The sequence below is a fragment of the Poecilia reticulata genome, linkage group LG15, assembly GCF_000633615.1.
Source record: "Poecilia reticulata strain Guanapo linkage group LG15, Guppy_female_1.0+MT, whole genome shotgun sequence".
In the NCBI taxonomy this organism is placed as follows: domain Eukaryota; kingdom Metazoa; phylum Chordata; class Actinopteri; order Cyprinodontiformes; family Poeciliidae; genus Poecilia; species Poecilia reticulata.
The window spans coordinates 13,713,117-13,740,819 of record NC_024345.1 but is presented as its reverse complement, the minus strand read 5'-3'; the positions used below and the strand labels follow the sequence as shown (position 1 = coordinate 13,740,819).

Here is a 27,703-nt window from a genome sequence, read left to right as displayed (position 1 = left end):
CTGCAGATCAGCACAACCTGGGACAGCCCCCTCCGTTTTCTGTTCAGAAAAACAGAAAAAGAAAGAGAGAGAGAAAGGAAAAAAATCACAACTCCCAAATCTAACTTTTTTCCCCCTCTCTCTCTCTCTCTCTCTTTTACCACCTCCGCCCAAAAACTTTGCCCGTTTTTAAACTGGTGACCACAGCAGTGAAGCAGTAGCGAGAAGAGGAGGAGTTTATCTCCTTTCTTCCCCCCCCCCAGTCGACAATCTGTGCCTGCAGGGGCTGAGAATATGACAACTTAATTGCTTCTCTGCCCCCCCACTCTCTCAGGCTCTATTTTCTTTTTTTATACTCAGCTTCCCGTGCCGTCTGCCACACCTGCCTGCCAAGCTGCAGCTCCAATGGGCGCGGCTGGGACCCGAGCCCAAATCTGTGTTTTGACTCGCCTGGGAAAGTTGAGCGAAAAGGCACAAAAGAAACGAAGGGAGTTTGGGGGAACATCCCCGCACGCTCTGCGCGTCAGCTCCGCACTGACTCATTGTTCTTCCACGGGATAAGTCGCTGCGTCCTGAGAGGAACCCGACTGCTGCAAGGAGAGTGCTTGAAGGTATGGAGAATAACACTGAAGCTGGAAGTTTTTCTCTTTTATAAAACTTTTTTTCCCCCCCTTCATTGTCTAAAGCCTACTTATGTTGGATGTGCGGGTATATATATATATTTTTTTTTATTTTTTTAATTTTTCTTACACCTGGCCTTTCTTGCATCTCTGCGTTAACGACTGCGCTCTGGGAGTTTTGATGACGGGCTGTCGTGTTAGTTTTACAGACTGGAATAACTTTAGCTTCCCTTTGGCTTCCTCCTGAGAAGTACTTCTCGGCTTGTTTGTTAAATCCACCAGGGGGTTTTTTGGGGATCGTTTTTCTGTTACAGAACACCCTCTTTTGCTGTGCTATTCACATCCTTCTAAATATATTCCAGAGGACCTGTCCAAGCTGTGGCTTTATACATCAACCCTTAATAATTGCTACCCAGATCAGTTACAAGCTATAAAAAGGGGAATGACTTTATAGAAACTTTAATAGGATGCTAACAGCATTTAATTTATGATGTGTGTGTGTGTGTCAGTTTTTTATCTTTGCTTTCAGAACAGATGAGGAAATGTATGTTTCTAGATGTGTTTATAACAGCGACTGCGACCTTGGTATGATTTCAGCATCACAAGCCCCCAAACAGGAATACCAATGCAGTCAGAGGTCCCTTATCTGCCAGGGTGTGGTCAGAGGATGATCTTTTAGAACTGTGCACTGATCCGCCTCAGCTCCTTTTGTGTCTTTGTTGTTTTAGTTTCCAAAGACACAAAAGTACTCCGTATATGATCCATCGTGGGTCTAATGTGGTTTTCAGCATTCAGATGAGAGGTGAGCGTGGCAGGAAAAGTTTTCTTCACAGAGGGGAGTGTCTCAGTTAATACCACTGAAGGCCAATGTCCAAATAAAAGGAGCCGCAGAGGCATTCGACTGTGGTCTTTAAAATATGATCATGCGACGGATGTGGGGGGACGTTTTCCAGTTTCGGGCTGGATGAAATTTCAATTAATTGCTGTAAACAAGCAGCTTTTGAGGTCTTACGCCCCCTTTTCATTCGAGCACAACACTGTTTCTTGTTCCTCATCAAACAGTTGCTGAAATCTTATTTTCCACATTTACAGACTAACAGAATATGCATGACGGTGGCCAATGTTTTTTTTCTTCTTCTTCTTCTTCTGTCACCATCTCACTAGATAAGATGGGATGGACGAGTTAACAAGGCAGATGGAGATCTCGGGAGAAAAGGGTGAGAATGCTTGATTTAATCACAAAGTGTTTAAGATGACAGACAAGAAAAACAAAAAAACAACTAGAGCACAACAATTTATTTTTTAGAGTGAAGTGACAAAGTTTATAAAATAAGCATTCGAAACTTGTATGAAACTTTTTCACCTTGGTGACGGTTGTGTTTCCCTCTTTTTGAAGCCGTACTAACACCATGCACGCTTTTACTGGTTTCCACATCTCAGCGTTCGGGTCGTCATTTTCTAGATATCTCTTTTTTTCTTTTTTTTTTTTTTTACACAACTTGCAGCTAAATGTGAAAGCCTGCAGCTGTTCAGGTCCAGCAAACAAGAGCAAATGTCAGATGGTAGCTGTGTTGGAGTGTGTAATCAGCTTCTCCGTCTGCTTATGTTACTGTATGTGTCTCCTTTGAGAGAAAACTGTTGAACCCAAGAGTCAAAATGGTAGTCAGTGTTCTTCTGGCTTCGGTCTGACATTTTGAAACCTGATGTAGGAAATTTCTTTTATACAATTATAGATTTTCTAATGTGTTTGTTGGATGATTTGAAACAAATCAGTACCTTTTTCTCGAAATATTGCCCTTTTTCTTATCAACTTCCCCCTTTTTGCAATGTATTTGATACTTTAGGCTTTCACAGTAGATGTCTGCATTGTGCAAACACATGGCATAACTGAACAGGATTTTGTATCTTTATAAAGAATGTGTAAAATATATTTAGCGGCACATTTATAAATCAGGTTTTGAGGGAAATAGTATGACGAATTGTATCAAAAATGATGCATTTCTAGAGCTTTAGGGATAAAGAGTACATATTCTTCTAAGATAAATTAAGTCCCAATGTTTTAAGATTACATTTCAGTTTTTAAATTAAAATCAGACAAACGTTTCGCAATGTTGACTCACCTGGAAAGATAAATTTGATTGAGAACTGAGTTGACTATTAGGAAGAAACATACCATAAGAATAGGAAATATTAGGAATATCTAGAATAAATTTCAACAAGTGGATAGCATCTGTGTATTTCAGTCAGAAATACAACATACAAATAAAACCCAGCTGGAGAAGGAGATTCCAGCCAACTTTTGTCATAAAAACAAACACCTGAGATGCACGTGTGCTTCAAAAACCTCAAGAATCGACTCAGACTTGTCGTCTGGGACTAAAGTTTGTTAACAATCTTTACTGAATTGATTATTTAAAAGGCCAACAGCAAGTCTTAACGTCCACACAAAACTCTTAACTCGAACGAACCGTGCTGTAACAAAAACGCGGTCTGGCTGATCGTCATAAAAAATCAGTTTTTGGACTGTTATTGTGAAGAAACGGCAGTGAGATTTTGTTTCCACAGTCCAAACGTTAAGAGCAGCAGAGTAATGATTAGGTTTAGCCTCAACTCTGAAACAGACGGAGATCCCTAAAAGGAAGGAGAGCAGGAGCAGAACAGACGTGGAGGAGGACAAAGAGGCGACGTGCAATCCAAGTGGAATGAACATTATCTTTAAGGGAAGCCAGCAAAGCGAAGGGAAGAATTTGGTTCATAATGATTTTTTTTTTGTTTCGCCTACAATTTACAACCTATACTAGACAAATAATCATTTCGCAAAAGCTTTAATTTCCTGCCTTGAGGTTGTTCTAAAACCAGATCCTAATTGCAGTTCGCTGCAAGCGTGCACACAGATTAGGAAGGAGTTGTTTGTGCATAGTACTTCTGAGAGTCATTCTGCAGGATGAGTTCTGTTTAATGTAGTAGCTTCTGCATAACAGGCACCAGCTGACACAGCAAGTTACTGTGGAAAGAAGCAACCAAACAATGTCGCATACACTCTGACCTTAACAGACTAACAAACTTTCAGATCTTCACAGAATAAGAGCCAGATAAAAAGACAGATTCTGACATGCAGAGACAGTCCACAGACGGATTATTAGAAAAAAAGAAATGTTTGATTTGAGGTGAGCTCGCGTTGGCTTTTCTTAAATTCAACATCTGAGTCTACTTTTTGTTCCAATGAAAATATAGATTTAATTAATCCCAGCCAAAGACCTCAGGATCCCGTCACATTTGGAGCAGAAAATTGTCTCACATCCACCAGCAAAGGTGGCGCAAAATTTTATTGGGCCCACAGCACAACTAAAGTCTATTTTTTCAATCATCCAAACTTTATTGTTTGCATCTAACATTCCTAGTAACGAGTTACAAGTCAGAGGAATAAATTGACTACACAACAAAAATGTTTTCTTGACCATCAAAAGTGAATCTCTCTACATTATTTATCAGATAACTGTAGAGGCGAAGTTACATGCCTGACTCATTTCGTCCGGCAGTCAGGTCCGACTTAAAGCTTCAACATGACTAATTTAAATTTCTTTGTCTAAAAATCCAAATAGGGATTTGTGGTTTTCCTTTTACTTACTGGATATATTTAAATCTTAAATACATTTTCCCATTTGCCTCAAAACTGATTAAAAAGGCTCAGTCATGATAAATTACTTAGAAATTTGAAGTTTTACGGTTTGTTGTTGCTCACAGTGTCGGCCCCCTGCTGGCCTGAGAGCCCAAAGCACTTTATGTAACGTTGTGCCCTGCTGATCTGTCCACCAGAAAACATTGACTTGTCAAATAGTTTTACAGTTTGGTGCACTTTATTTATGACTCAGCAGTCAGGAATTTTAACTGTAGTTACATAGTTGTCATTCATTAGGGTGAAAGTTTGCATCGGAAGATTATTCCAACTTCAAGAATAGGAGACATGAGTGAATTGATGAGGCCAAAAACTGTCCGATAAACAAAGAAACTCAAAGTGTCTGTGTTGTACAAGAATAAACTCAAACCAGTCAACACAGTCATTGTTCTCCTTCATCTATTAAACATTGTTAGTTGAATTTATTGTTCCGAGACGCCTCGTTTGATGGTGTTATTGAGAAAATATGCTGCTGCTGCTGCCTGAACTGAAACTGGGCATCAGTTTAGTAAGCAGTCAGAGCACTAACACAGCAGTTGTTAAAATAAGACGAAGCTCACAGAAGTAGACCAAACACACAGCACACAGTGATTACTGTTTGTCTTTTCATCAGTTCTGACAGAAACCGTAACCTCCACCACCCGACTGGCTTCTCTCCCACCAAGTGAGTCTGCTTTCGCCTATTTTTTATTTTTTTTTTACGTTGTTGTTGGTATACAGCAAAAAGTGTAATAAAATCACGAGGCTAGCTATTTCTAAAGGAAGTAGCTGATGAGTAACAGCTTCTTTTTGTTTTGCTGTTTGTCTTCTTGTTGCCAGAGGGAACCAGCGGATCAAATCACAGGAATATGTCCAGCGGTGCCGGAGGGCTGGGTTTTGAGAAGAATGTCTTAACGCAGAACAGCAGTGGAACCTACTTCTCCTCATGTGAGAGCAACTTTCCACTCGTCGGCTAAGTTGTGGGAAGTTGTGGGTTTGTCTCCAAGCAAAAGTTTGGGGATGTTGTATTTTTAAGCCCCCGGTAGAGCGGAAGATTTCTGGGCTTGTGCAAGAGAGAAACTTTAAAGAGCTTCCAGGCAAAGTGGAGGAGGCAATCTAAAGTCGATGCGGTGGCCGCTCAAACAAACGGAAAGCAGAGTTATACTGCAATTGAGCTAATTCAGTTGTTAACAAGCCAAATGCCACATATGAACTATTAGCAATAGGGAAGGATTTTTCAACTTTACGATAATGCACGTTAGCAGGCAGTCAAAAATGATCAATCAATTCACTCCCAGAAAAAAAAAATCAATTAACTTGCTACGTCTTGTGTGTGGAATTCAAAAGTTTTTACGGTGATATCTTTGTCTTGTCTTTTTTATGGATTCACAAATCAACTGGGCATGTAGGGATGAAATTTTAACGCTGTATCATCACCCCTGCATGGTCAAATAACAGTCAATATATTCAGATAAAAAGGTCAAGTTTAAAATTTCAAGCATCCAGGATGCCGAGGTGACTGACAATTTTATTAGTGCATTTTTATTACAGCATCATGTGGTATGAGATTAAATCCTAGTTTATTGTCAGTGATATTTGAAAGACAGTATCAGTCCTGTTGCATTTGCATGTGCAACAGAACTGAAACTGGCGTAATGAAGGCTGTGGTGCTCATGTGGCACAGATTATTCAACATGTCCAAAATATCAGTGGTAGTCTAACCTCTCTGGTGAGCAAATTGTACATGCTAAAGAGTTAAATGCACAGTAAGGCAATCTTCTAGCTTTATCTCTTGCGACATTGTGTCTTCGTACTGAAACACAAAAAAGATGCACTGATTACTGATGCTGAACACACAAAAAAAAAAAAATCAAGGAAGAAAAAACATAAATCCAGAAAACGTCCTTTGAACATACCACTTTGAGATCATTATGACATCCGTATTTTGGTGAAATGTTTTTGTGACTAGCGTTTGGAGGAAAGCAACTTTCAGATTTTCTGTGCACTACTTAGATTATCTTAAATGTAAGCTCCAATAATGTGTACCTTATTGGAGCTAAGTCACCTAGGTTGTTCAAATTCGAGTTCATTTAAAAAGTATTTATTTATTGTCTCCCCAGCCTCTATAGGCGTGACGAGTAACTACAGCTCCTCCTCAGGAATCTACCTGGGAGGAGATTCCTCTGGAGGAGGTGAAGGTGGCGGAAGCTACATCGATGGAGAGGGCTATGGGAGCGGAGGAGGAGGAGGAGGGAGAGGAGGAAGCAGTGGAAGCACTTATCTTGTGAGCTCCGTGTCAAAGGTTCGGTCCAGCTCGTCGGGCGGTGCCAGGAGAGCTCAGACTGGGGGGTCATCAGTGGGGCTGTCGCCAGGTTTCAGAGAGAGGAAGACCATAGCAAGCCGCTCGGGAGGCTACGACGGTATGATCCTGAGTTGCCACCAGAGGCGGCCACAAATGGAAACAAAAAACTTGAAGGAAACGGGCATGACTCACTGGGAGCGCTAACTCTTCATATGTGTTTTACTTTTAGGGAGTTCCAGTGGTAATTCCTCCCCAGAATTTTCACGCAAAGACTATGGGAACTACTGTAAGACTGAAACAAGTATAGTATCGAATAGTTTGTGATTTCACAGATGTGTTTTTGATGTTTCCTTCCATTTTCCTTCTTAGGCTCCGGCGCCACAAGAGGGAGGAGTGAAAGCAGAGGTATTCAGGTTTATTCCCCATTACTATTCACGCTCCGTCTCGCTAAATTGTCTTGGCCTGCTTTTTTTTATTTTTTATTATTAAATCAAGATTCTTTAGTCTAATGTGTGCTTTGATTTCTTCTTTTATTTTTCCCAGAGAGCGAGATCAGAGCCAGATTACAAAGTGCCTCCCCATCTGCCGGAAGATGTAAGACCACTGGAGACACTGATCCTTTGGCAGTTGTTACGCAACTCCTCATAAAGCACCAAAAAAAAAACGTTTTCTGAGAGTCCTTTCAAAGAAGTGCATTGCCGTTAAATGATTTCTCATGCGGGGTTTTTGTTTTTGAGTTATGTCGCTGTCAGATGTTTTGGCTCAAAAACTGCATATCACAAAGTCAAATTCCAGCTCTCACATGCCTTGACATTTTTTCTATTAGTTACACATGTATAGTTAGTTATATGGACAGAAACAGTAAGGGCGGGGTTGAAACAGTGACAGCGTTGACTTGCTCTACAGTAAAACAATGTGGGGAAAAAGGGGCCAGATCACGGTGGCAGGAATGGTACAAATGAGTCACTCTTGTTCTTGAAGCAAAATACCGAGGAGGAAAAGTGCTGCTCGTTGCGCCCCCTGCTGATTAAAGTCAGTAACTGCTGTTATTCAATCAGTGATATAACAATTGTTCAGTGCCACCTTTGGACTCTTACAGCGGGTCTCTGACTTTTCCATTGTGGCAGAAGAAGTGCTATTCCTCAAATTACACAGCATAGCAAAAATGATTGTAAAAACGAAATGTAGAATGTAAAAAAAAAAAGGTTTTCTCTCAAGAACTTCTACCTTTTACATTTTTTTCCCACTGTGGGGTTCTTCAACATATCAACTAAAAACAATTTTACTGAAAATACAAAAACACTGAAATGATTTACATCACAACCCTTACTATAGCTCATTACAAGTGCAGCATTTTGCCTCCTTGAAATATATACATATAAAAAAAATAAACAAGTTTGGAAAACAACTTGGCTAACTTCTGTTTGATAACCCAAGGAGACGTAGACTCAAAAGAAGGAATATAGCTGACTAGATTGCTGAAAATGTATAATAGTATTATACTTAATAATGATTACTACCACTTATTTGTTAATTTTGTTGTGTAGTTACATTTTTGCATAAGTTTTAAACTTTTTTTCACAGAGAAACAGCTAACTGTATAACAAAACCTAGCTTGGTTGAGCTAGCTTCTACCTATCTCCATGATGTTATCCATGATGAACTGATTTCTTTAGGGCAGCCGGGTAATGAACAGAATCCATGAAAAAACTGATGTTTAGAGAGATAAAAGAAAATCACATGAAATCTAAATTTCTGCCAAAGCTAACTGCTTTAGCGTCATTGCTAAAGCTTTTGACTCATTTTGAGTTTTTGTTGTTGCATTTCAAGAAATGCATGTCTCAAAAATGCCACTATTATTTTATTGCATTAAGATTTCGGTGGAGAAATAAACAATAAAACATAATTTTCTGTCAATAAAATTCTACAAAGAGCAAAACTAACAAAGCAAATTTTGCTTTTCAAGCCTTTGAACCTGAAACCCTTATGCAGGCAGGTTTAGTGCCTCAAGGGTTTATTTATTCAGAGATTTTTCTTTTGACTTAGTTTTTTATAATTAAAGTTAAGTTTCCACTAACATAGATCTGCTGTTTAAGTTTTTTGAACGCTGTTTGTGTGTTGCCATGACGTGTTAGGGGCAGAGTTGGAAGATGTGAAGAAGCTGCTGAAGGGACGCTCCAGCAGCGTCAGTCCGACCCGCTCCTCCGCCTCAGTCACCCTGCCAGTACCTAAAAAAGCCAGCGTGGAGACCAAGACCGTCTCAGTGGCCACTCAGTCAGGTATATTCTGTTACCGGAGCTACAAATATGCATGTGCAGCACATTCATAGACACTTTGTCTCTGACCCAGATGATTTAATCTAGATTGCTATTCGTCCCACTGTCACTGCCAGGCATCTTATCCTTTAAAGTCCAAAAACGTTTGTCATTCTGGCATCTAAAAACACGACTTTAATAATTGATTGGAGTAAAACCTTAGCAGTGTGTGATATCTTAATAGAAAAATATTGTTGTCCATTTTGAAGCAATTGAAAAGTAATATTTGAATGAATTAAGTATGCTTTATGAAAATGTTTGCAAATTTATGGCAAAAAAATGAAAAATAATATTAGGGTGAACTTGATGGAAAAGGTGTTTTGTACAGGCAAGATCACTGTTTGATAGACAGTATCTTTGTGCATCACACAAAATAGAGGAAAACAATTATAATTAATGTTTAACATGAAATGAGTAACTAGAAAATTATTGAACACGTAACTGGCATCTGCAACCACGTTTATTTAAAATTGTGTTATATGTAATTTATGGTTGCAAACTGAGTTACTTTTAAATAAGACGAATTTACAGCGTTTGTTGAGGTGTGACCTGCAGAGTCAGATTTTATTTTATTTTGTTCCTGAAACACACGAAAAGGAAAAAGTGTGCCATACATTTCTAGATAGAAGTAGTGGTTTTTAATATATCAAAACAATATATCACAATTAGATTATCACCTTTTCTCTGTGTCAGAGTTGATAAAAAAATATAACTATCTCGAATATTGCAGCTCTCATTCTGATTCATAATCCTAATTCAGCCCTTTACCTAGTAAAGCTGTGCAACATTGTAAAGCTAGAAAACAGAATTTCAGCTTGTTAGTGTTATGAAATGATCATTTAGTGGTGTTTAGTCTTATATAAAATATACTTAGCTCTAATAAAAATATGATAAAAATAGACTAAACTAATAATGTAAGGTTAATTTCTCTCATTTTTATTTTTTTGATGATTTTCTCCAACAGCTTCGACTCTGTTTGAACCTGTAGTTCAGACGAATGGGTTCCACACTATCGACGTGTCGGGCCTCTACGACAGCAGACTGACGTCCAGGCAGCGCGACTCTGGCGTCCAAACAGGCCAACACACTGTCACAGTAAAGTCATGCCACTGTGACGCTGGAGTCAAATCCAGCCAGTATGATGTTAGCCTGAGTTCAGGTCAGTACGATACTGGTCTGAAGTCAAGCCAGTATGACGTTTGCCTGAGCTCAGGTCAGTACGATACCGGTCTGAAATCTGGACGATATGACATGAGTCTGAAATCGGGTCAGTACGACACCGCTGGGAGATCAGGCCAATACGACACCCTGGATTCAGCCTTTCCCACTTTCTCCTGGTCCACCTCCACGCTGCCCTCCTCCACGACCGTCGTCGCTGGCAACACCAGCAGCTACACCTACCAGCTCGGTCAGGTCAGCGCCAACAACATGTCGGGAGGCTCCCCGCCGCTCAGCCCCATCCAACAGCAATCTCTATCAGGTCAGAACCATCAATTGGAGGCACGCCTACAGGAATATGCAGATGAATTTTGTGCACTAAATGTTTTAATTGACTAGAAGCGTAACAAAAGACAAACTGCTAAAGTCTTTGGTTAAGTTGGTCATTCTGTGTCTGCGTCTGTGTTTCCAGTTTATGGTTTTCAGAATAATCTGGCTCCCACCTCTATCGGTGTGCTCACCACCAGCGGCGGCAACGTAACCGCTAACCTGGGAGGTAATGGCTGCTTGCCTGTGGAGTATCAGACATCTACCAGGCAATAATGAACCAAAACAGATCTTTTATTTAGAGAGTATGCTTGATTTGACAGGGTATGGCGTCCAGAAGAACGTGTCAAACGGCAGTGCTGTCATGAGCTCAGGGATCTCTACAGGTAAGCATAGAAAAGACTGCCTTTTTCTCTGGATTTAAAAAAAATGTTATGGAGCTGCACAATTTATCTCGCTGAAATGGCCTCTGAATGGGTTTCATCTTCTTTAGCCACCAGGTCCCAAACCGATGATGTCTACAAAAGAGACTACAGATATATGGCCTCTGAAAAGGAGAACGTTCCTGCCAGGAGGGAGGGAGAAATGCTCATTCTGGCAAAAGACAGTGGCAAGCAGTTTACCACCACCACCAGCAGCACTCATATAGCAGGAGGTGAGTGGTGAACTCATGCCCCCTTTTGGAGAAAAAGGGGCATGACTCATGTCTTACGAGGAGACACAGCACTTCATTTAAACCCAGGATCCCACATGCTTAAGCTTCAGTATAAATATCAGTTCATTTATCAGTTCATTTTCTTGCGTCACAATGGAAAAAAAGTAAGACACAAACACAGAGCCTACTTAACAGACTGTGTTGTAACCCTATATTTTCGTTCAGCACTTATATTGAAAGGGGTGCCAATTTCCGGCTGTCCCAATACGTCCCAATAGGCAATTGAAAAGAGGCTATTTTTTCCCCTATTCTGTAGCCATATGACTCAGTGGTTCCCTGGAAGATGAGCCATTTCGCACAAATCAAAAAGCGCTACCGTTGGTGATGTAACACACATTACAACTGCAAAACCACACATGATCTGTATACTGTAGCAGTATTTTTGTTTTACCATGTGCTCACCACAAGGGGGCAGCCAAGTTCATTGATATAATTGGATTGCGCAAAAAGCTAATTTTGAGTGATTGTTTCCCATTATCCTCCAGGTTCACTTTCAGGAGACTCAATAAAGAAGGAGAAGCTTATTTCCAGCTACGTTGACACGGGCATTCTGAAAGCAGAGACAGGCAATTCATACTGTAAGCATAAATTCTGCCTCTCTTTTCAGAAATATTAGTTTTCAGTGTAAATAGTGGAGATTGATTTTTTTTTTTTCTCCCCATCAGATGGATCATCTGGAGTCCTGATGAAAGACAAGGCAACCTATGCAGGTATATTTTTAGTGATGCGTTCATCAGAGGCTTTTAGGTGTCAATTCTGAAACATTTGGTGCTTTACTTGCAGTATTATCACAAACTGAACTGAAGCCACCTTTAGCATCTTTCTTCTGTTTTTGATGTTTTATAAATGAGAAAAAAAAACATTATGTTGACAGATTAAAACGATTGATGAGAGCTGGGATTTAACTACTCAGGTTAATCTGCTGTTTTCAGAGATCCGCAGAGACAGCGGCATCTTTGGGGGAGGAGGACTGTGCTGCTGCTCCGACTCCTGCTGCTCCTGGTGGAAGTGGCTGCTGGGCTTGCTGCTCCTCTGCCTGCTTCTGCTCGGGCTCCTGTTTGGCCTCATTGCATTGGGTAAGAGGCTTGTAAAAGCATTAATTTGATTGAAGTAATACTAAGAAAATAAACGTGTCCCTAAAGAAACCACCTCAGTCCTGAGAGTTTAGAGTCTCAGCACCACAAGGTGTCAGAGAGAGTTTTTAGGCCAGAAGAATGTGCTGTTGTAGCTTTGGAGAAGGTTATTTCACAGCACTGTGAGACAGTACATGTGGTCCCTTTTCTTGGAAATGTGATCGCTGGACGGCTCCCTCACTCTCATAAAGTCTGGCATTCATTGGTGCAGCTTTGGAAATTGTTGCTTGGTGACATCACATCACACGACTCATCTAAGATCTCTGTGCAGTGAATGAGTCAACAATCTGCCTCCAGACTGATAAAAATGTGATAAACAGAACTGTAAAATCTACTTTTTTTAAATTTTTTTAAAGTTATTAAACTTACTAAATGTAGCAGATCATAGCATGGTTAGCTTTTAATTAGCAACAGACTCATGTTAATGTTGCCCCCCTGTATAAATGCTTTTTGTAAAAGACCACTTAGCTTTTCCTTAACTTTAGGTTTTATTGTTAATTCCCATTTTGATTTTTATAGCAAAGTTAAGTTTGGAGGCTTTGGAGAGTAACTGGCACCAAAACTCATCATACAATAATTGTTCAGCAACATCAGAGTACTAACCGACTTATTATACATTAAAGACGCATGCAGATTAACTTCATGTATTTTTTCACAAAGGTGCTATAAGTCAAACTTTGACTTCAGCAGCCAAACACGGGTAATATGTGCAAAGAAACCCATCAAGTTTCTCAAAACAAACAAAAGAATATTTTGTAGTACAGCTGCACATTATGTTACAAACATGTTTCCAAATGAGTGCGACATGTATTTTATTTGCAAAAGACTGTTTGTAGGCCTTTTTGTTAACGAATATATTCCAAATCTAAGAAATTTAAACTCTTCATGACCAAAACTAAGTCAAACTGTTGGAGTCTCACTGCTAGAAAGAGAACGGATGGATGGAAGCGTCACTTTAAAATTCTTTCCATTCACTGCAACTCCGACAGCAAGGTTTCCGTCTTGATATTTCTCCCCTGAGTACCAATGTCATTATCGCCCAGAAAGATTCCTGCCTGAACTGAAGCTACACCACCTCATGCCAGAAAACACTCTTTCAAGGAAATAGCCAGGTTTATAGCTGTATTTGATTGTCTGATTGTAAACGTCTGCACTGATTTGTAGTAAAGAACCAAATTCTACTGCCGGTAGATTATGGTGACTAAAAACCTCACAGAAGTATCTGTTATGTGATACACACAAAGAAGTGTGTGTAAAGTAAGGAATGGAATGTGAATGAAAACATCTGAAAAGTGTGGCATGCATTTATATTCCCCTCATTCACCCTTCCTGAGCATCACCTAGCCAACTAGCATCACCTTTTCTGTGTCTGCTTTGCACATCCAGAGACTGAAATATTTGCTGGTTTGAGCATTTTTAAGTCTTACTGTAGTGTGTGTTTTGGATTTATGTCTGGACTTTGACTGGGCCATTCTAACACACACATAATGCTTTGACCTGAACCATTTAATTGTAGTTCTGGCTACATTTTTAGGGTGGTTATCCCATTGGAAGGTGAACCTCTGGTCGAGGTCTCAACTACTTTTCAGCCTCTTGCAGCTTTTCTTCCAGAGTTGCCCTGTATTTAGCTGCTTCCACCTACCATCATTTCTGACCAGCAATAGTGGTCTTCTACCGCACGCCGTTTTGGCATATTGACCAAAATCTCAACTTTTCTTACACATTCTCACTGTGCTCCTGCAGGGCTTATCGCAAACTGCAAATGGTACTTCGTATTACCTTCTTTTGTCTCACCTTGTCACATTTCCACCTGTGCTGTGGATCTACAGTTTCTCCAGAGTTACCACAGGCTTGTTGGCTAAATACTTTGATACATGCTCTCCTTGTCTGACCTGTCAGTTTAACTAGGCTACCTTGTCTTGGTGTTTTTGCAAGTTGCATCATAGTCTGTTTGTTTAAAGCTGTGGATACCGTTTACTTTCTACACAAATCTTCCCAAGATCTGGCTGTGGGTTTCTAGAACAGATTGATTTACAAGGAGATTAATTACACACAGATGGACCCTATTTACTCAATAGGGAGCTTCAGTCGGATGAAATTGATTTTACTTTGGGGAAGACTAAAGACGGCTGAATAAAATGTGTACCACATTTTGAATTTTTCTTTCATTTCACAATTATAAATCACTTTGTGTTGGTCCATCACATAAGATTGCAGTAAAACACATGAAAGTTTGCAGCTATAATGTTACATCACATCGTAGCCCTGCCTCTGTTTATGGCTTTGTGCACTAACAGGCAATATTTTATGATTAATTTGCCTTTTTCTCACAAGTAGATTACGCGTTTACGTAATGTAATTTTGACGGCACAAGTTACTTCTCGCATCCTTTTTGATGTCCTGGACGCTGATTAAGGATGTAAATGTATCTGTTGTGAATTGGTGCCTTAAGTATGCTGAAGAATACAAAATATTTGTCAAATTAAACACAGAAAATTTTCATTCTTTCAGCCGAGGACGTGAGGAAGCTCAAGAAGCGAGTGTCGACTCTGGAGACCGAGGTCTCAGTCGCCAATGCTCACACTAGTCGGCTGTCAGGTCCTTCCAATGACATCAACACCTATGTGAGCGGTGCAGGTGGAGGTGGAGGGGGAGGCACCGGCACCGACAACACACTCGTCCATGGATTCGGAGGTGCAGGTGGAGGTGGAAGCTCGGACTCCAAAATGCAAATCATTATTGCTGGTGCTGGTGCTGGTGGTGGTGCAGGCGGATCTGCCAGTCGGAATGATGTTGATGTCGGCGTTGTGGGTGCCGGTGGTGCTGGAGGGGCTGTGGGAGCTGGATCTAGCTCCAGTAGCAGCTCTGGTACCAGTTTCAGTGGGAGCGCCGGCAGTGCTGGTACCAGTTTCAGTGACGGTGTCAGTGCAGGCAGTGCCGGTTTCGGTGGCGGCACCGGCACCGGCAGTTCCGGTACCAGTTTTGGCGGCGGCACCGGCAGTTCCGGTACCGGTTTTGTCATTGGCACCGGTGTTGGGACCAACGGTGGTGTCGGCGGTGGGACTGCAGTGAGTGGAAGATACATCGATAGCGCCTTCCTTCAATTGGCCATCCATCAAATGTTGAGGTCAGAAATGCAGTCACAGGCATTCAGAGGTAAAGCACAAACACACACTCTCCCACATGCTGCTCTGAATTCAGTTGACTGATATCCTCTTTTCTGACTCAGGCTTCCTGGCATCCTCAGTGCAGGGAGAGAGGGGATTACCTGGACCTAAAGGTACCAGTAAAACTCAGTGTTTTTTCATGAAAACCAAATAAATGAAACTTTTTTTAATGTAATCTGCTTATTTATTTATTTATTTATTTATTTATTTATTTATTTATTTTTGCCCTTTCAGGGGACTCTGGATTGAAAGGTAAGCAAGAAAGATGTCTGTTTTCCATTTTTTCCTTTACAGTTTCATGAAAGTAAAATATTTTTCTGTATCAATAGGGGAATCTGGTTTCCCTGGAATTCCAGGTGTGTAGCCATTTTCTTTGATCAACCAGCTGATTTTCACGTTTTCCTTTGGATGGTCAAGCGCTTTCATGATATAATCATCCTGACTTTGACCTTTACTTTCAGGCGCACCAGGTCCAATGGGACATGCTGGTCCTGAGGGTCCCAAAGGACAGAAAGGAAGCCAAGGTAAAGAGATTGCACTATGCTCTATTGTGGTATTGATTGGTTGGTGTGGACTGATGACTTTAATGCATAAATGTCTGGTCAGGTGAGCATGGAATGGAAGGGCCACCGGGTATCAGGGGCCGCGAAGGACCACCTGGGCCTAGAGGCGACCTAGGACCTGCAGGCTTAGGACTCAAAGGGGATAAAGGTATGGCTCCTGGTAGGAGCTGTAGGCCGTTACTGTAGTATTTCCGGTTCAGAAGCAAGGGGGTTTCATCATGATCTCGTGTTTGGGTTTCTCTAGGTGAAGCTGGATCTGTTGGACCTGCTGGGGCCCCTGGACAAAAAGGTAACATCAGCGGAAATAAACGTCAAATTCTGTAGAAAATAAATAACTAGATGAAGTAAGACTGGATGTTTCTATCAAGAGCCTTCTTTGGTGCATGAACTAAAACTGCCACCAGATGGCAGTGTGGAGTCATTTTTTTTATTCAAGCCTTGTTCAGAGGCGCCATCAACAACCTTCCCACCAGTTTCAGATGAAAGTGGAGCTCACTAATCAGATCACAGTTACCCGCTTTATGTGCAAATAAAACATGCAGCCGAGTCACAGTGTGGCCCGTCAGAGACACAACCATCACAGCTCTGCTGCTACGTAACATCAGTCAAATGAAGTGAACTTCATTATTAACCACCTAGCTGAGAATTTCCCAGGATGCATTTGAGTTTGTTTCAGTCGCAAAGCCTCAACGAGGTTAATGTGGTGTAACTTAACAAACATGACGTGAGAAAAGTAAGTAATGTGAGACATTCCAAAGCTCAGCGTCGGTGCAGACATGAAAGACTAAAGAGTCGGGATTTCACGTATCGAGAGATAAACTGTCCTCTAGTCTGTGCACCATAAGACATTAGAATATTGTTGAAAAGTAAATGTACATAATCATACTCATAAAACTGACTTTTCCATTGCAGCAAAATACAGTTTCTCTCTTACATGAGACCAACAAAAATGATTAAAACAACTCAGAAATGTTCAATCACAACTATTTACATAAACATACATAAACACAAATGAGATTATTGGACTCTTAGTTTTCCAGTGGATATTTACATATTAGTGAAGAATAGAAGAAACTTTAATATGTTTTTGCTATAAGCAATACAATTTAGCAGAACATGTGCAGCAGCCATTGGAGAATCTTTAGCTTTTGAATACTCAAGAGACAATATTTTGGGATTCATGACAAATGCTGTGCTCCACCTTACCTATGTATGGGAAGTTGAATGGAAGGAAAAAGTGAGCCAGCACATGAGGCGCACGATCACAGAGATTAAATGCCTGTAGAGGCTACGTTTGCTGAACATCTCGCCTACAGTAATTCATTAACAGTAAGCCATATTCACCAAAATAAACATAAATAAATGCTTGACATGCATCACTGTAATGAATCTGAAATACATGGACCTTTTGATACGCTTCATTTTTATTGAGATGATGATGTAACATCCTATTTGAGGCGAGCGGCGACTCCTCCTCTTGCTCCACTGCAGCAGGCGTTCCTTTTGTAAAATAGATGTTCACTGAACGCTACAGTGCAGACGCAGAGTCAGGTAGTCATGGTGATTTATGTTTTGTTTTGTCCATAGGTGCACAAGGAATCCAAGGGTTACACGGGTCGCCTGGTCAGTTTCCTTCTTTCATACATACACACTTTCCCAGTTTTAGCAGCTGACAGTGTGATTTGATGTTCTCCATTCTTGGTTTCTTGTACGTCAACCAGGTCCTCAGGGTTTCCGTGGTGAGGCGGGACTACCTGGACCAAAAGGTTGGTTTTACACACGGTTTACCCTCTCACAGATAACAACAAAAGCATAGCAAATGTTAACTGTTTCTATGTTGTGTGTGGCGCTCATGGTGATTTCTCTCTCTCTTTCTCTTGCAGGTGATAGAGGGCTTGCTGGATTCCAAGGACTCAAAGGTTTGCAGCTCTCCTCTTACTTTCAGACCTAATGTGGAGTCAGTGAATGATCTGGATCAGTTTTATTTCATTCTGGATTTTAGGTGAAACAGGTGAAAAGGGAGTCAGAGGTCTGCAAGGTGAGCACAGCTCTGAATTGTCATGAACTTGGTTCGGCCTGCATGGCTTCACTGATCAGATGTCTTCCTTATCAGGGGAACCTGGCTTACCAGGACCAGCAGGAGAGAAAGGCTCCAAAGGATCCATGGGTGAGTTGCAGGACTAACTAATCGAATCTGACATCATCTTGCTGTTCCAGACAATTAACTGGATCCTCACTGGTTGCTTGGAAGCGATAAACACTACCATTATGCGACATCTTGTTTTTGTGGGTTTATTTTCGAAATGATGAACTTTTTTGCCTTTTGTCATCAGGACTTTCTGGACAAGATGGTGAAAAGGGATCAAGAGGTAAATTAAATATATTTTCGCAGCAGGACAATGCCACACTGAACTTTATCTCCCAAGAATGTCTGAAACACGTTGACCTGAGGTCATCATGAATTCAGTTGTTTGTTTTATGGGCTTCAGGTGACCAGGGACCGCCTGGACCGCCGGGACTCAGGGGCCCTGCTGGGCCTCCTGGAGATGCTGGACTTCCAGGTAAAATCCCTTCTTTAAAATATTTGTTGTTTGACCACATGCTTATTTTCTATTGCTGTAACACACGTTGCCTCCTTCCCCCTGTAGGAACTCCAGGGCTTCAAGGACCACCAGGTAGGCGTCTTTTTAAGGAAGCAGCACAAAAATCAAGGACACTAATTCAGTTCTTTTTGTTTAAAAAGATGGTTGGAGATTTTTGAACTGACATTCTGTTAAAACAACGTAAGCACTCAAAATCTCAAAGATTCAGATTGTTTGCCCTTGGAGACTACAGATGATGTCTCATCCAAGACCCAAGGAAACTTCTACAACACACACACACACAAAAAACCCTGATCTCATGTTCACATTCGGTGCACATTTTAATTACGAGTCAGAAAACCAGTTGGATTTGTAGTTTGGTCTTGACCAAGCAACTATAAGCAACACAAGACAATAACAATGATTTTCTCTCCCTGCAATCAAATACAAAAGGAACATGTTCAGAAATGGTACAGCGCCGTCTGCCACTGGTTTAATGAAAAACAAACGGTCAGAAATACCAATAAACAGGTTATATCTGAAACTGTAACCGAGTTACGTAGCAGCTGCCATATTGGATTCTCTAGCTGGGACTGCTTGGAACTCAGAAAAACCAATTTTCGAATACACAGAGAATGAAACAACTGCAAATTAGATAGAAAGATATCAAATGCTTCTGACCTTTTCAGAACCTCTTTTTTTTTTTTTTTTTTTAAGTCAGCTCTCATTCCTGTAATGTTTTCCACGTCGACGCTGTTCTTTGTGTTGTTAGGAATTCCAGGAAATCCCGGTCAACCAGGAGCCAAAGGTACAGCTGCTGTCCACCTGCAGAGCTTTCCTTTCAGTGACCGTTTTTCAGCTGTTTGACGTGCGTTTGTGTTTTTAAGGTGAACCCGGTCAAGCTGGACGAATCATCAACGCAGGTGAAGGAAATTATAATGACAAAACACGTTTTGACACACTCGGTGAGGCAGCAGCTAACGGTGCAGCGATCTCTGTCGTTCCCCAGCCGGCTCTACTTCTGTTGGCATTCCAGGGCCACCTGGACCTGCTGGGCCCCCGGGTCCCGCTGGTCCTCCGGGACTATCAGGTCTCTCTCTCTCTATCTCTCTCACAGAAAAGATTCCTGAAAAGTTTTTGCCATCTGTTATGATAGATGGTTGAATCTGGTTACTGCTGCAAGTAGAAACCAGCTGATGTTTTAAATCCATCTCTTCAGGTCCCATTGGCCCTGCTGGTCTGCCTGGCCCACCTGGTAGGTCACTGTAGACACATATTTTCATTATGTTTTAAACATTTTGCTCTTAAATGGCAAGTCTGATGGGTGTTGTCTTCTACTTGACCCTGCAGGTCCTAAAGGTGACAGAGGATATAAGGGAGAGCAGGGAGAGACTGGAACAACCAGGGAAACCATATATTCATCTACAGCAGAGAGTGAGTCGTTTTTAATCTTCCTGCAGATGAATTTCCAATTTAATCTAACGCAGAGTACGCTGAACGTAAATCTCTCTTTCTTTTTTGAACTAAAAACATTATATTTAAGTCAAAGTTTTCTGACGACGTGGTTGTGAACAATGAATATTTAGAAGTCTTCTTTGTGTATCTCGTCATTTATTTGCATGTTGCCACTCATTGGTGGCGTTTATACAACAGTAAATCTTATATCTGCTCTCAGTCTGCAACAAACCAACATATTTTGACCGCAGCTTAATTTATAAGTCACACTTTTGAACACCGATTTCCGAGTGAATCATCAAAACGCATTTCTTTCGACAAGTTACGGCACACAACTGAGAAATGCTTTGGAAAACATCTTCATAGCTGGTAGGAAGCTCACTGTGAAGTGAAGCATGGCGGTGGCTGCATCATGACGCGGGAATGCTTTTGTTCAGGAGGCCGGAAGCTCACCTTCCACTACAGTGCAAACCTGTTAACATATGGTGAGGCACAACAGAACGGCTTAGATTAACATTCAACTAAAATGTCCCAGTCAAAGTCAAAACCTACATCTAATTGATGGACTTTGGTAAGACAATTATGTTCATAGATGCTTCAAATTCAGTCCAACAGAGCTTGAGCCATTTAGCAAAGAAGAATGAACAATGATGCTTTCTCTAGATGCTCAGCGCTGATAGACTCTGAATCAGCTGCTGCTGCCGTAGTTTCAGGGAAACGTAGTTCTCCTTCGCCTTACAGATGCGCAACACTTACTGTTTGTTTAGCAGATAAATCACTGAGTTTTATGGATGAAATGTGAAACGGTTCATTCGATCTGAGTACTTGATGTGAAAGTCTGATCGGGGGGGATTTTGATTGAAGTCTTTACCTGCATCTTTGTCACTTCCCTTTCTAGAATTGCTAGAGAATTCGGGGAGTTTTCTTTTTTAAACTTGTGGTTCAAAAGTAATTTCTTTTTTCTTTTTAACATTTTATTCTTGGTTTGTTCTTCAGGGCAGTTTGGTGCTGGAGGAAGCTCCTCTTTCCATGGCATACCTGGGCCACCGGGTCCACCTGGGCCTCCCGGACGTCCAGGTGAGAAAGAGAGAGACAGAGAGAGAGATCAGGCGGCGTCCCGAATCCCGCTGACTCAGATGGTTTCTGACGTTTTGTGCTTTCATCAGGCGACTCGAGACAAGGACCTCCAGGACCACCAGGGCCGCCAGGCAAGTATTTGTATTCACTTCTGCAACAGTTGCTACGGCAACAAATGCAGACAAGATGATGATGATGATGATGATGATGATGATGCAATGTCCGGGTAAATGCCATTATGTATCGCTCTTTAGGTTATGGGATACCAGGACCTAAAGGAGAAAAGGGAGATGTGGGTTTCACATCCAGCTCCGGTAAAATCCTAAGTAGTTTTTATTTAGTTTCTGTAGTTTGTTGGAACTTTCCAGCCTTCTTGTGACACTGACTTTTCTGCTGCTCTGCTTATAGGAACATATTATTCTGGACCGCCAGGACCTCCTGGACAGCCTGGACCCAAAGGAGCAACAGGTGATCATGGTTAAAAATCCACCTCCGTGTTCTGACGTTGTAGGTTTGCTCACACTCAATCACCTTGTTTATTTCAGGCTCTCCCGGACCCCGCGGATACACAGGTGCCTTCTGTAGTTCACATTGCACAGATTTTATTGTTTGGGGCTAAAGATAAAACAGCCACGATGTTTGACACGAGTGACTGTCACATGTGCCTCAGGTGAGCAAGGCCCACCGGGCGTGCCTGGGACACCAGGAAGAGCAGGAAGCTCCGTTGCGTATGGAGGAAACGTGGTTCCTGGACCACCGGGGCCTCCTGGTCTCCCAGGGTTACCTGGAGTGAAGGGTAAAGCCGATAAGACGTTGAGATGCATGAATTGCCTCGTTGCTTTGTTGTTTGTGTTTTACTTGAGGACTCATGATGATCACACACGTGTGTGTTTTTCCTTTGACAGGAGACACTGGAGCTCCAGGAATTCCAGGCGCATCAAGAGGTGGGGATTTTCAAAATGTTGATCCTAAATACTCGTCAATCTTGTTCACTGATTGATTGAGAAAAAACCCCAAAACAAAACACAGACTATCTTATGTTTCCAGGTTCAGTCTCAGTCACCTCGGGCCCTGCTGGGCCCCCAGGACCCCCAGGACCTCCTGGCCTCCCGGGTTCCTTCTCTTCCTCCACAGAGATGCGGCAGTACATTTCAGACTACCTGAGTACGTCTTTTTTCCAAGAACAAGGGAGGTGGAGGACGGGAACAAACTACTGACACACCTTTTTTGGTCCATACAGGTAGATACAGACTGAGCAGTTTACCTGGCCCTCCAGGTCCACCCGGGCCTCCAGGACTCCCAGGAACCTTCTCAGGGTCTATAGACGACATCTCTACTCGCATCATTGCATACCTGCGACGTAAGACCTGATATCGGTCGTATAAAGGGGAGCTACCTTTGACCTTGAGGAAAGGTCACGGTTGGCGGTTTGTAACCATGTTTAACTCCCTGCAGGCTCAGACTCGGGCTTCACTATCGGGGTTCAGGGACCTCCAGGACCGCCTGGTCCTCCTGGGCCCGCCTCTGGCTCCCTGACTGTCAGCGCTCTCATTGCCATGCTTCAGAGTGAGTACATAAACAGCTCCCTAAAAGATGTATTGACATCCCTGGTGAAAATGTAAGTTAGAAAGCCTTAAAAGGTGAATATATACATGTTACATCGACCTAATCTCAGAACATTCTGTACTTTTAAGGGGAGGTGTTATGTTATGTAAAATGATTTTTTTCAGCTTTATGTTATGCTATAATGTTATTCCCTCATCAAAAAAAACACTTGGAATGTTGCTTTGATTTTTCATGCATGTTTGAGAAATCCTTTAATCTCCCTTGGCAACCATTCGGGTGAGCCTAAACGCTTGCTCTCACAAAGCACCACCTATTTCCATGGTGCTCCTCTAGACTAGCGGCAGTTAGCAAACGCCCGGTGGAGCGGCACATCTGCCGAGTTCATCATAAGAACTTCTTCTCAGTCCTAAAAAAAAAGTTATCAGACTAGAAACGATGAAACAGAAAAACAAATCGTTCCTATTGTGAAGTACAGTGGAGGAACCGTAACGCTGTGGGCCTGTTTCTCTTCACAGGCTTCCAGAAACAAGGCCTGTGGCTGGAAGCCTTGGTAAAATACAGAGACGTTTTAAGTACAAATCTTGTGTCTTTTTACCAGAAACCTGTAGACTTCTTATTTAGGTGTGTGTTCAGCAATAGAATCACCTGAAACAGAATGACAAATCAACAGAGAAAACGGTTCTGCAAATACAAACTCAACTTCCTTCCCAACACTGAATACTATAAAATGGGCTTAGCGAGGGGAGCAAGAAGAGAAGAGGGAAACGAAGATTCAGGACTGTAGACGATCTGGACCAGAGGTCGTGAACTTCAACAGTTGGTGTCCTGCAGCTATTAGATGTGTTCTTGGTCTAAACACACTTGTATCCTTAACATGTGTCAGGATTTACAGACTCCTGTTATGACAGAATTATTTGATTCAGCTGCGTCGAAGCAAAGACGGCAAGAGACGACTGGCCTTTGATGATCAAAGAAAATGCTCAAAGATCCCTCTTCATATGCCGTTACAGGATCAAACCATGTTCTCTTCTATTGGTTGAAAGAGTGTCTACAAAGTATTGACACCAGTGGTCGCCATCTTTCTTTGGAAAATAATGACTTTCCTCATGTGGGGCGACTGAAAAACTGAAATTCATTGAAATCCATTGCGTCTTTACCTTATCCTCATGTTGGACCATGCAGACACTGAAGTTTCACAGGGTGCATCAGTCTGATCTGTGGTTTGAAATGTCTAGGAGATGACGTGAGAAGATATATGTCTGGACCACCTGGGCCTCAAGGACCTCCCGGACCCCCAGGGGCCTCAGGAGGACTCTCCGGCACTTACAGAATAGAGGAGGTAGCCACATATATCTTCAATATCATGAACGGTAAGAACAACTCTCAGCAGAAATCCATAACCTTGGGAGGTGAGATCAATCACTGAGGTTACTATGACGTTCAGAGAGGGGGATTGCGAGGGGCCCGCCAGGTCCACGAGGTCTACCGGGCCCCCCCGGAGCCCCAGGCGCAGGAGGCTCTGGCTTCACCACTGCTACCATCGACTACTCGGCTCTGATCCGAAGTGAGAGCGCTCTGTCAGTTTTTTTTACCTGTCTTTACAGACACAGAGTGGAAACTAATAACCATCTTCATCCACGCAGATTCAGATTTCCGCTCCTGGATCACTTCCGCTGTGCAGCAAGGTCCTCCTGGTCCTCCAGGTGCCCCAGGGCTGCCTGGGTCTCCTGGTCCTCAGGGGCCCCCAGGGGTCTCCACGGCAACGGTGTACGGATCGGGAGGTCGTGGCTACAGCTTGGAGGAAATTCAACGCTACCTGCAGGGTGAGTTTGAGACAAACTAAAGCCCATTTGAGTTTGGGTTGACGTTTTGTATTTAAAACGGACAGTTTTAGAGATGCAGAGTCGGCGTTATAAAATTTCTCCGGTCTAGTACATGTTCACATCGTCGATGCAACAAGAAATAAAGATGACGACCAAATCAATTTCATGTTTCACAACTTCGTCTACTTTAATGAGCATAAATTTGAGTCCTGTGTGTAACTTGAACTTAATGTGCTCCGTCTCAGGTTCTGGATTCAGAGGTCTCCCTGGACCCCCGGGCCCTCCAGGTCCCCAGGGTCCACCGGGCGCTGTCACCGGATCAGTGACCTACAGTGGAAATTTCCCTCGAGAGAGCATCCGCGCTGAAATTCAACAGTATCTGTCTAGTAAGAATCTAACAGCTCACACACACACGCAAATGCTTTAATAGTAAAAGTAAGTGCACCCCTTAGTTCAGAAATACATGCGTCAAGATGTAATGAGACATTAGCTGCTCCCTATCAGATATGAAATACTAGGTGAATATTTTATTCCGCTGTATATGTTAAAAAAGAGGAGATAATATGAAAGCATATTAGCACAAACCCCTCAGTAGTTGTCAAGCACGGTGGTGGTGGTGGGTTGATGATTTGGGCTCATCTTGCAGCCACATGAGTTGGCAATAAAAATAAAAACGTTTGCCGATTGGGTTAAGCAAACGATGGATATTAGAGGGTTTTACAGTTCTTTTATTCTTCCATCTTATTTTAACGATTAGCACATCTCTGAGAAAGCAGTTGGTGTATTTCCCAGAAATGATAGATTCTTAACCTAACGATGAGATTTCCAAAAGCCTGCCAACATTTTACATTTTAAGTTTAAAAGGATAAAAATACCAATTTTGCTGCATCCTTTCAGCCTGTCGAGCGCTGAAAGTTCTGCTCTCTCTCGCTCTTCTGCAACCTAAAAGAGCTGCGACATGTCTTAGAAAACATGGCTCCCTTCTGCAGTTTCTTGCATGCTGCTTCTTTGACTTATTTTTTTTTTTTAAACTCACTGGCCTGAAAACAGCCCCACTTTGAGCCTCTTATAATAACATCTTCCCCACTGAACAGTGTTAGAAAAATCTGTACTTACACATGGTGTGTAAAATGGTTGAATAAAATGGGCCAAGCTGAAAATTGTTTGATTCCAGTGAATCTGCTGATTTCTCTAACATAAGGACTAATACTAATTAATTGACCCGGGTCAGAAGGTCGTGTTCAGAATATGCACATACGGCAAACCCGCCATACCACGTTCAACCTCAAATTTTTTTTTTCCCAGGCGACAACGTTCGACGTACCATTGTTGGGCCTCCAGGTCCTCAAGGTCCGAAGGGTCAGAAGGGAGATCGCGGAGAGCCTGGCTACTCCCAGAGCTACATTCAGAGCCAGAGCTACCAACAACAGAGCGACGGTCGCTACGGCTCCCAGCACAGAGACGTGGATGTCAGCAGGCTCACCGAGGCGCTCGACTACTCCAACGTCGCCGTGAAAGTTACAGACTACATTAAGAGTGAGTGGACAACAGCCGCTGCGAGATTTTCTCAATGCTCTCTCTAAATGCGCAGTAAATGTGGCAATTATTGACGTTATACTTTTAAAACCACAATAAAATTTCCATTTGTGACATTAAGAAAATGGAAGTATATCGTCAGAGTGAGAAAAAAAATTGGTTTCTGCATCTTCTGATAGGATGGTAAAATGTCTGGTTTTCCTGCAGATCAAGGCTTGCTGCAGCAGTACATCTCAGACGGCTCATGGAGGACAAACGTCCGAGCAATTCAAGGACCCCCAGGTCCTCCGGGGCCTCCAGGACCGCCCGGCTACAGCCGTGTGATTGGCTCCTACGGCAACGTCACAGATGACCTCATGGACTTCTTCAGGAGTGAGGATGCAGAGTTTTAGCTTTCCACAATCTTCATCAAAAACAGGAAGATAACAACGTGGCAACAGGCAAATATTTTTAAACGACTCGTTTTGTTTTCTCAGGACACGGCACCGTTCCCGGCCCGCCAGGAAGCCCAGGTACAAAGGGAGAGAGAGGGTACCCAGGACCCAAAGGAGACAAGGGTAAGATTTACACAAACCTGATGAAACACTGCACCTTTTTAATAGAGACTTTTCATAAAACTAAAGCGAAGAGATTTGGTTTGATCACAGGTGATCCGGGACCTCCAGGTTTACCTGGAATCCCAGCGCCCCTCACCGTCCAGATTCCACACAAAGTGCAAAAGAGAGAAGCAGGTAACTTCAGTGGACACATCCGATCTCAACCAAAAGATAAAATATGTGGAAAAAAACCAAACAAAAAAAACACACAAATCATTAAATATCTGAACCGTTTTCTTTTGGTTTTTTTTATGCAGGCGATAAAGTGGCGGTTCGTCGAAAGCGTCGTCGATCTCAAGCCGGCTTCGGCTGAAGGCCGTCCTGCTGGCCGACGCAATATTCCAAATCAGCTTTAATTATTATTTTTTTGTTCCTTTTTAAGATTTTAGTTGTTAAACTGTACAAATATGCTCTTTACTGTTTCTTTCCAAGACAGGTTGGTTTGGGAAAATAAAAAAAAAAGCATTCATCTCTTATAAAAAATGCTTCTTGTAGAGGTGTTGGCCTGTGGTTTTCAGAAGGCTCAGACTTCACTGTTCAACTTGTGGGTGTGTAATGTTTACTTTGCTTAGTTAGAAGCTTATGTTCCCTTAGCCTGGGGGCAGCTTTTGCCAAGCAATAAGCGGCGGTTGCTTTTTTTATTTCAAATGCAAGCATCTGCTCTTTTTACTTTTTATATTTGCTGACATTTGGGGATTATATGTATCGAGGACTATAGGAAGCGTTGAAAAGCATTTATTTCGCATTGGCCCCGTAAAAAATATTTTAAACCGTTCCGGCCTCTTAACGAAAACACGAGCTAGACTCGGCCTCAAAGTGAGGGTCATTTTACGAAGGTTTGAGATTTACTTGAAAGGTTTTGTTGGTATAAAGAAGAGAAATATGTTTGTATTATTGTAGAGATGGACTCGGAAAAGACACGACTGATTTAATTGTATATTTTTGTGTAAGAGCACTGAAGTTGATATTTTCTATATGCCTTTTAAGTGTTGGAGAGAGTAAATTATAAACATGGATGAACCTTTTGGATTAAAATACCAGACCCAAAAAAAAAAAAAAATTAATAAATCTATTTTTGGATTTGGGAGTCTTTGTATTTTTATGACTATTTTACAAACAGTTTCAGTCAAGTCT

The 27,703-nt window shown here is 42.0% G+C and overlaps 1 protein-coding gene across 2 annotated transcripts; it reads left to right on the top strand.

The window, feature by feature from the left end:
• The first annotated feature begins 257 nt into the window (after positions 1 to 257).
• On the top strand, positions 258 to 27,654 carry col17a1b (collagen, type XVII, alpha 1b). 2 transcript variants are annotated; one of them, XM_008429366.2, is made up of 55 exons: positions 258 to 590; positions 1,764 to 1,816; positions 4,889 to 4,939; positions 5,095 to 5,202; positions 6,375 to 6,674; positions 6,786 to 6,842; positions 6,926 to 6,961; positions 7,100 to 7,150; positions 8,692 to 8,835; positions 9,836 to 10,351; positions 10,502 to 10,585; positions 10,680 to 10,742; positions 10,850 to 11,011; positions 11,557 to 11,649; positions 11,737 to 11,781; positions 12,004 to 12,147; positions 14,716 to 15,360; positions 15,434 to 15,484; positions 15,606 to 15,623; positions 15,701 to 15,727; positions 15,833 to 15,895; positions 15,978 to 16,082; positions 16,179 to 16,223; positions 17,522 to 17,557; positions 17,656 to 17,700; positions 17,818 to 17,853; positions 17,937 to 17,972; positions 18,048 to 18,101; positions 18,268 to 18,303; positions 18,424 to 18,495; positions 18,583 to 18,609; positions 19,289 to 19,324; positions 19,404 to 19,439; positions 19,526 to 19,606; positions 19,736 to 19,771; positions 19,867 to 19,950; positions 20,968 to 21,048; positions 21,138 to 21,179; positions 21,303 to 21,362; positions 21,457 to 21,516; positions 21,594 to 21,620; positions 21,719 to 21,844; positions 21,954 to 21,992; positions 22,096 to 22,212; positions 22,289 to 22,408; positions 22,504 to 22,614; positions 23,850 to 23,984; positions 24,059 to 24,178; positions 24,258 to 24,437; positions 24,683 to 24,823; positions 25,743 to 25,973; positions 26,181 to 26,345; positions 26,450 to 26,530; positions 26,621 to 26,704; positions 26,827 to 27,654. In XM_008429366.2, exons 2-55 carry the CDS (start codon positions 1,774 to 1,776, stop codon positions 26,880 to 26,882), a joined length of 5,442 nt encoding a protein of 1,813 aa, XP_008427588.1. In that variant the 5' UTR covers positions 258 to 590; positions 1,764 to 1,773; the 3' UTR covers positions 26,883 to 27,654. The 2 variants fall into 2 exon arrangements, with proteins under 2 accessions (XP_008427588.1, XP_008427589.1); XM_008429367.1 differs by lacking the exon at positions 1,764 to 1,816.
• The last annotated feature ends 49 nt before the right edge of the window (positions 27,655 to 27,703 follow it).

Coding starts and splice junctions, on each gene's coding strand:
- col17a1b (XM_008429366.2), top strand. CDS start 1,774: ATGGACGAGTTAACAAGGCAGATGGAGATCTCGGGAGAAAAGG. Junction 11,782..12,003: donor AGACAAGGCAACCTATGCAG/GTATATTTTTAG, acceptor TGCTGTTTTCAG/AGATCCGCAGAGACAGCGGC. Junction 22,615..23,849: donor TCTCATTGCCATGCTTCAGA/GTGAGTACATAA, acceptor TGAAATGTCTAG/GAGATGACGTGAGAAGATAT.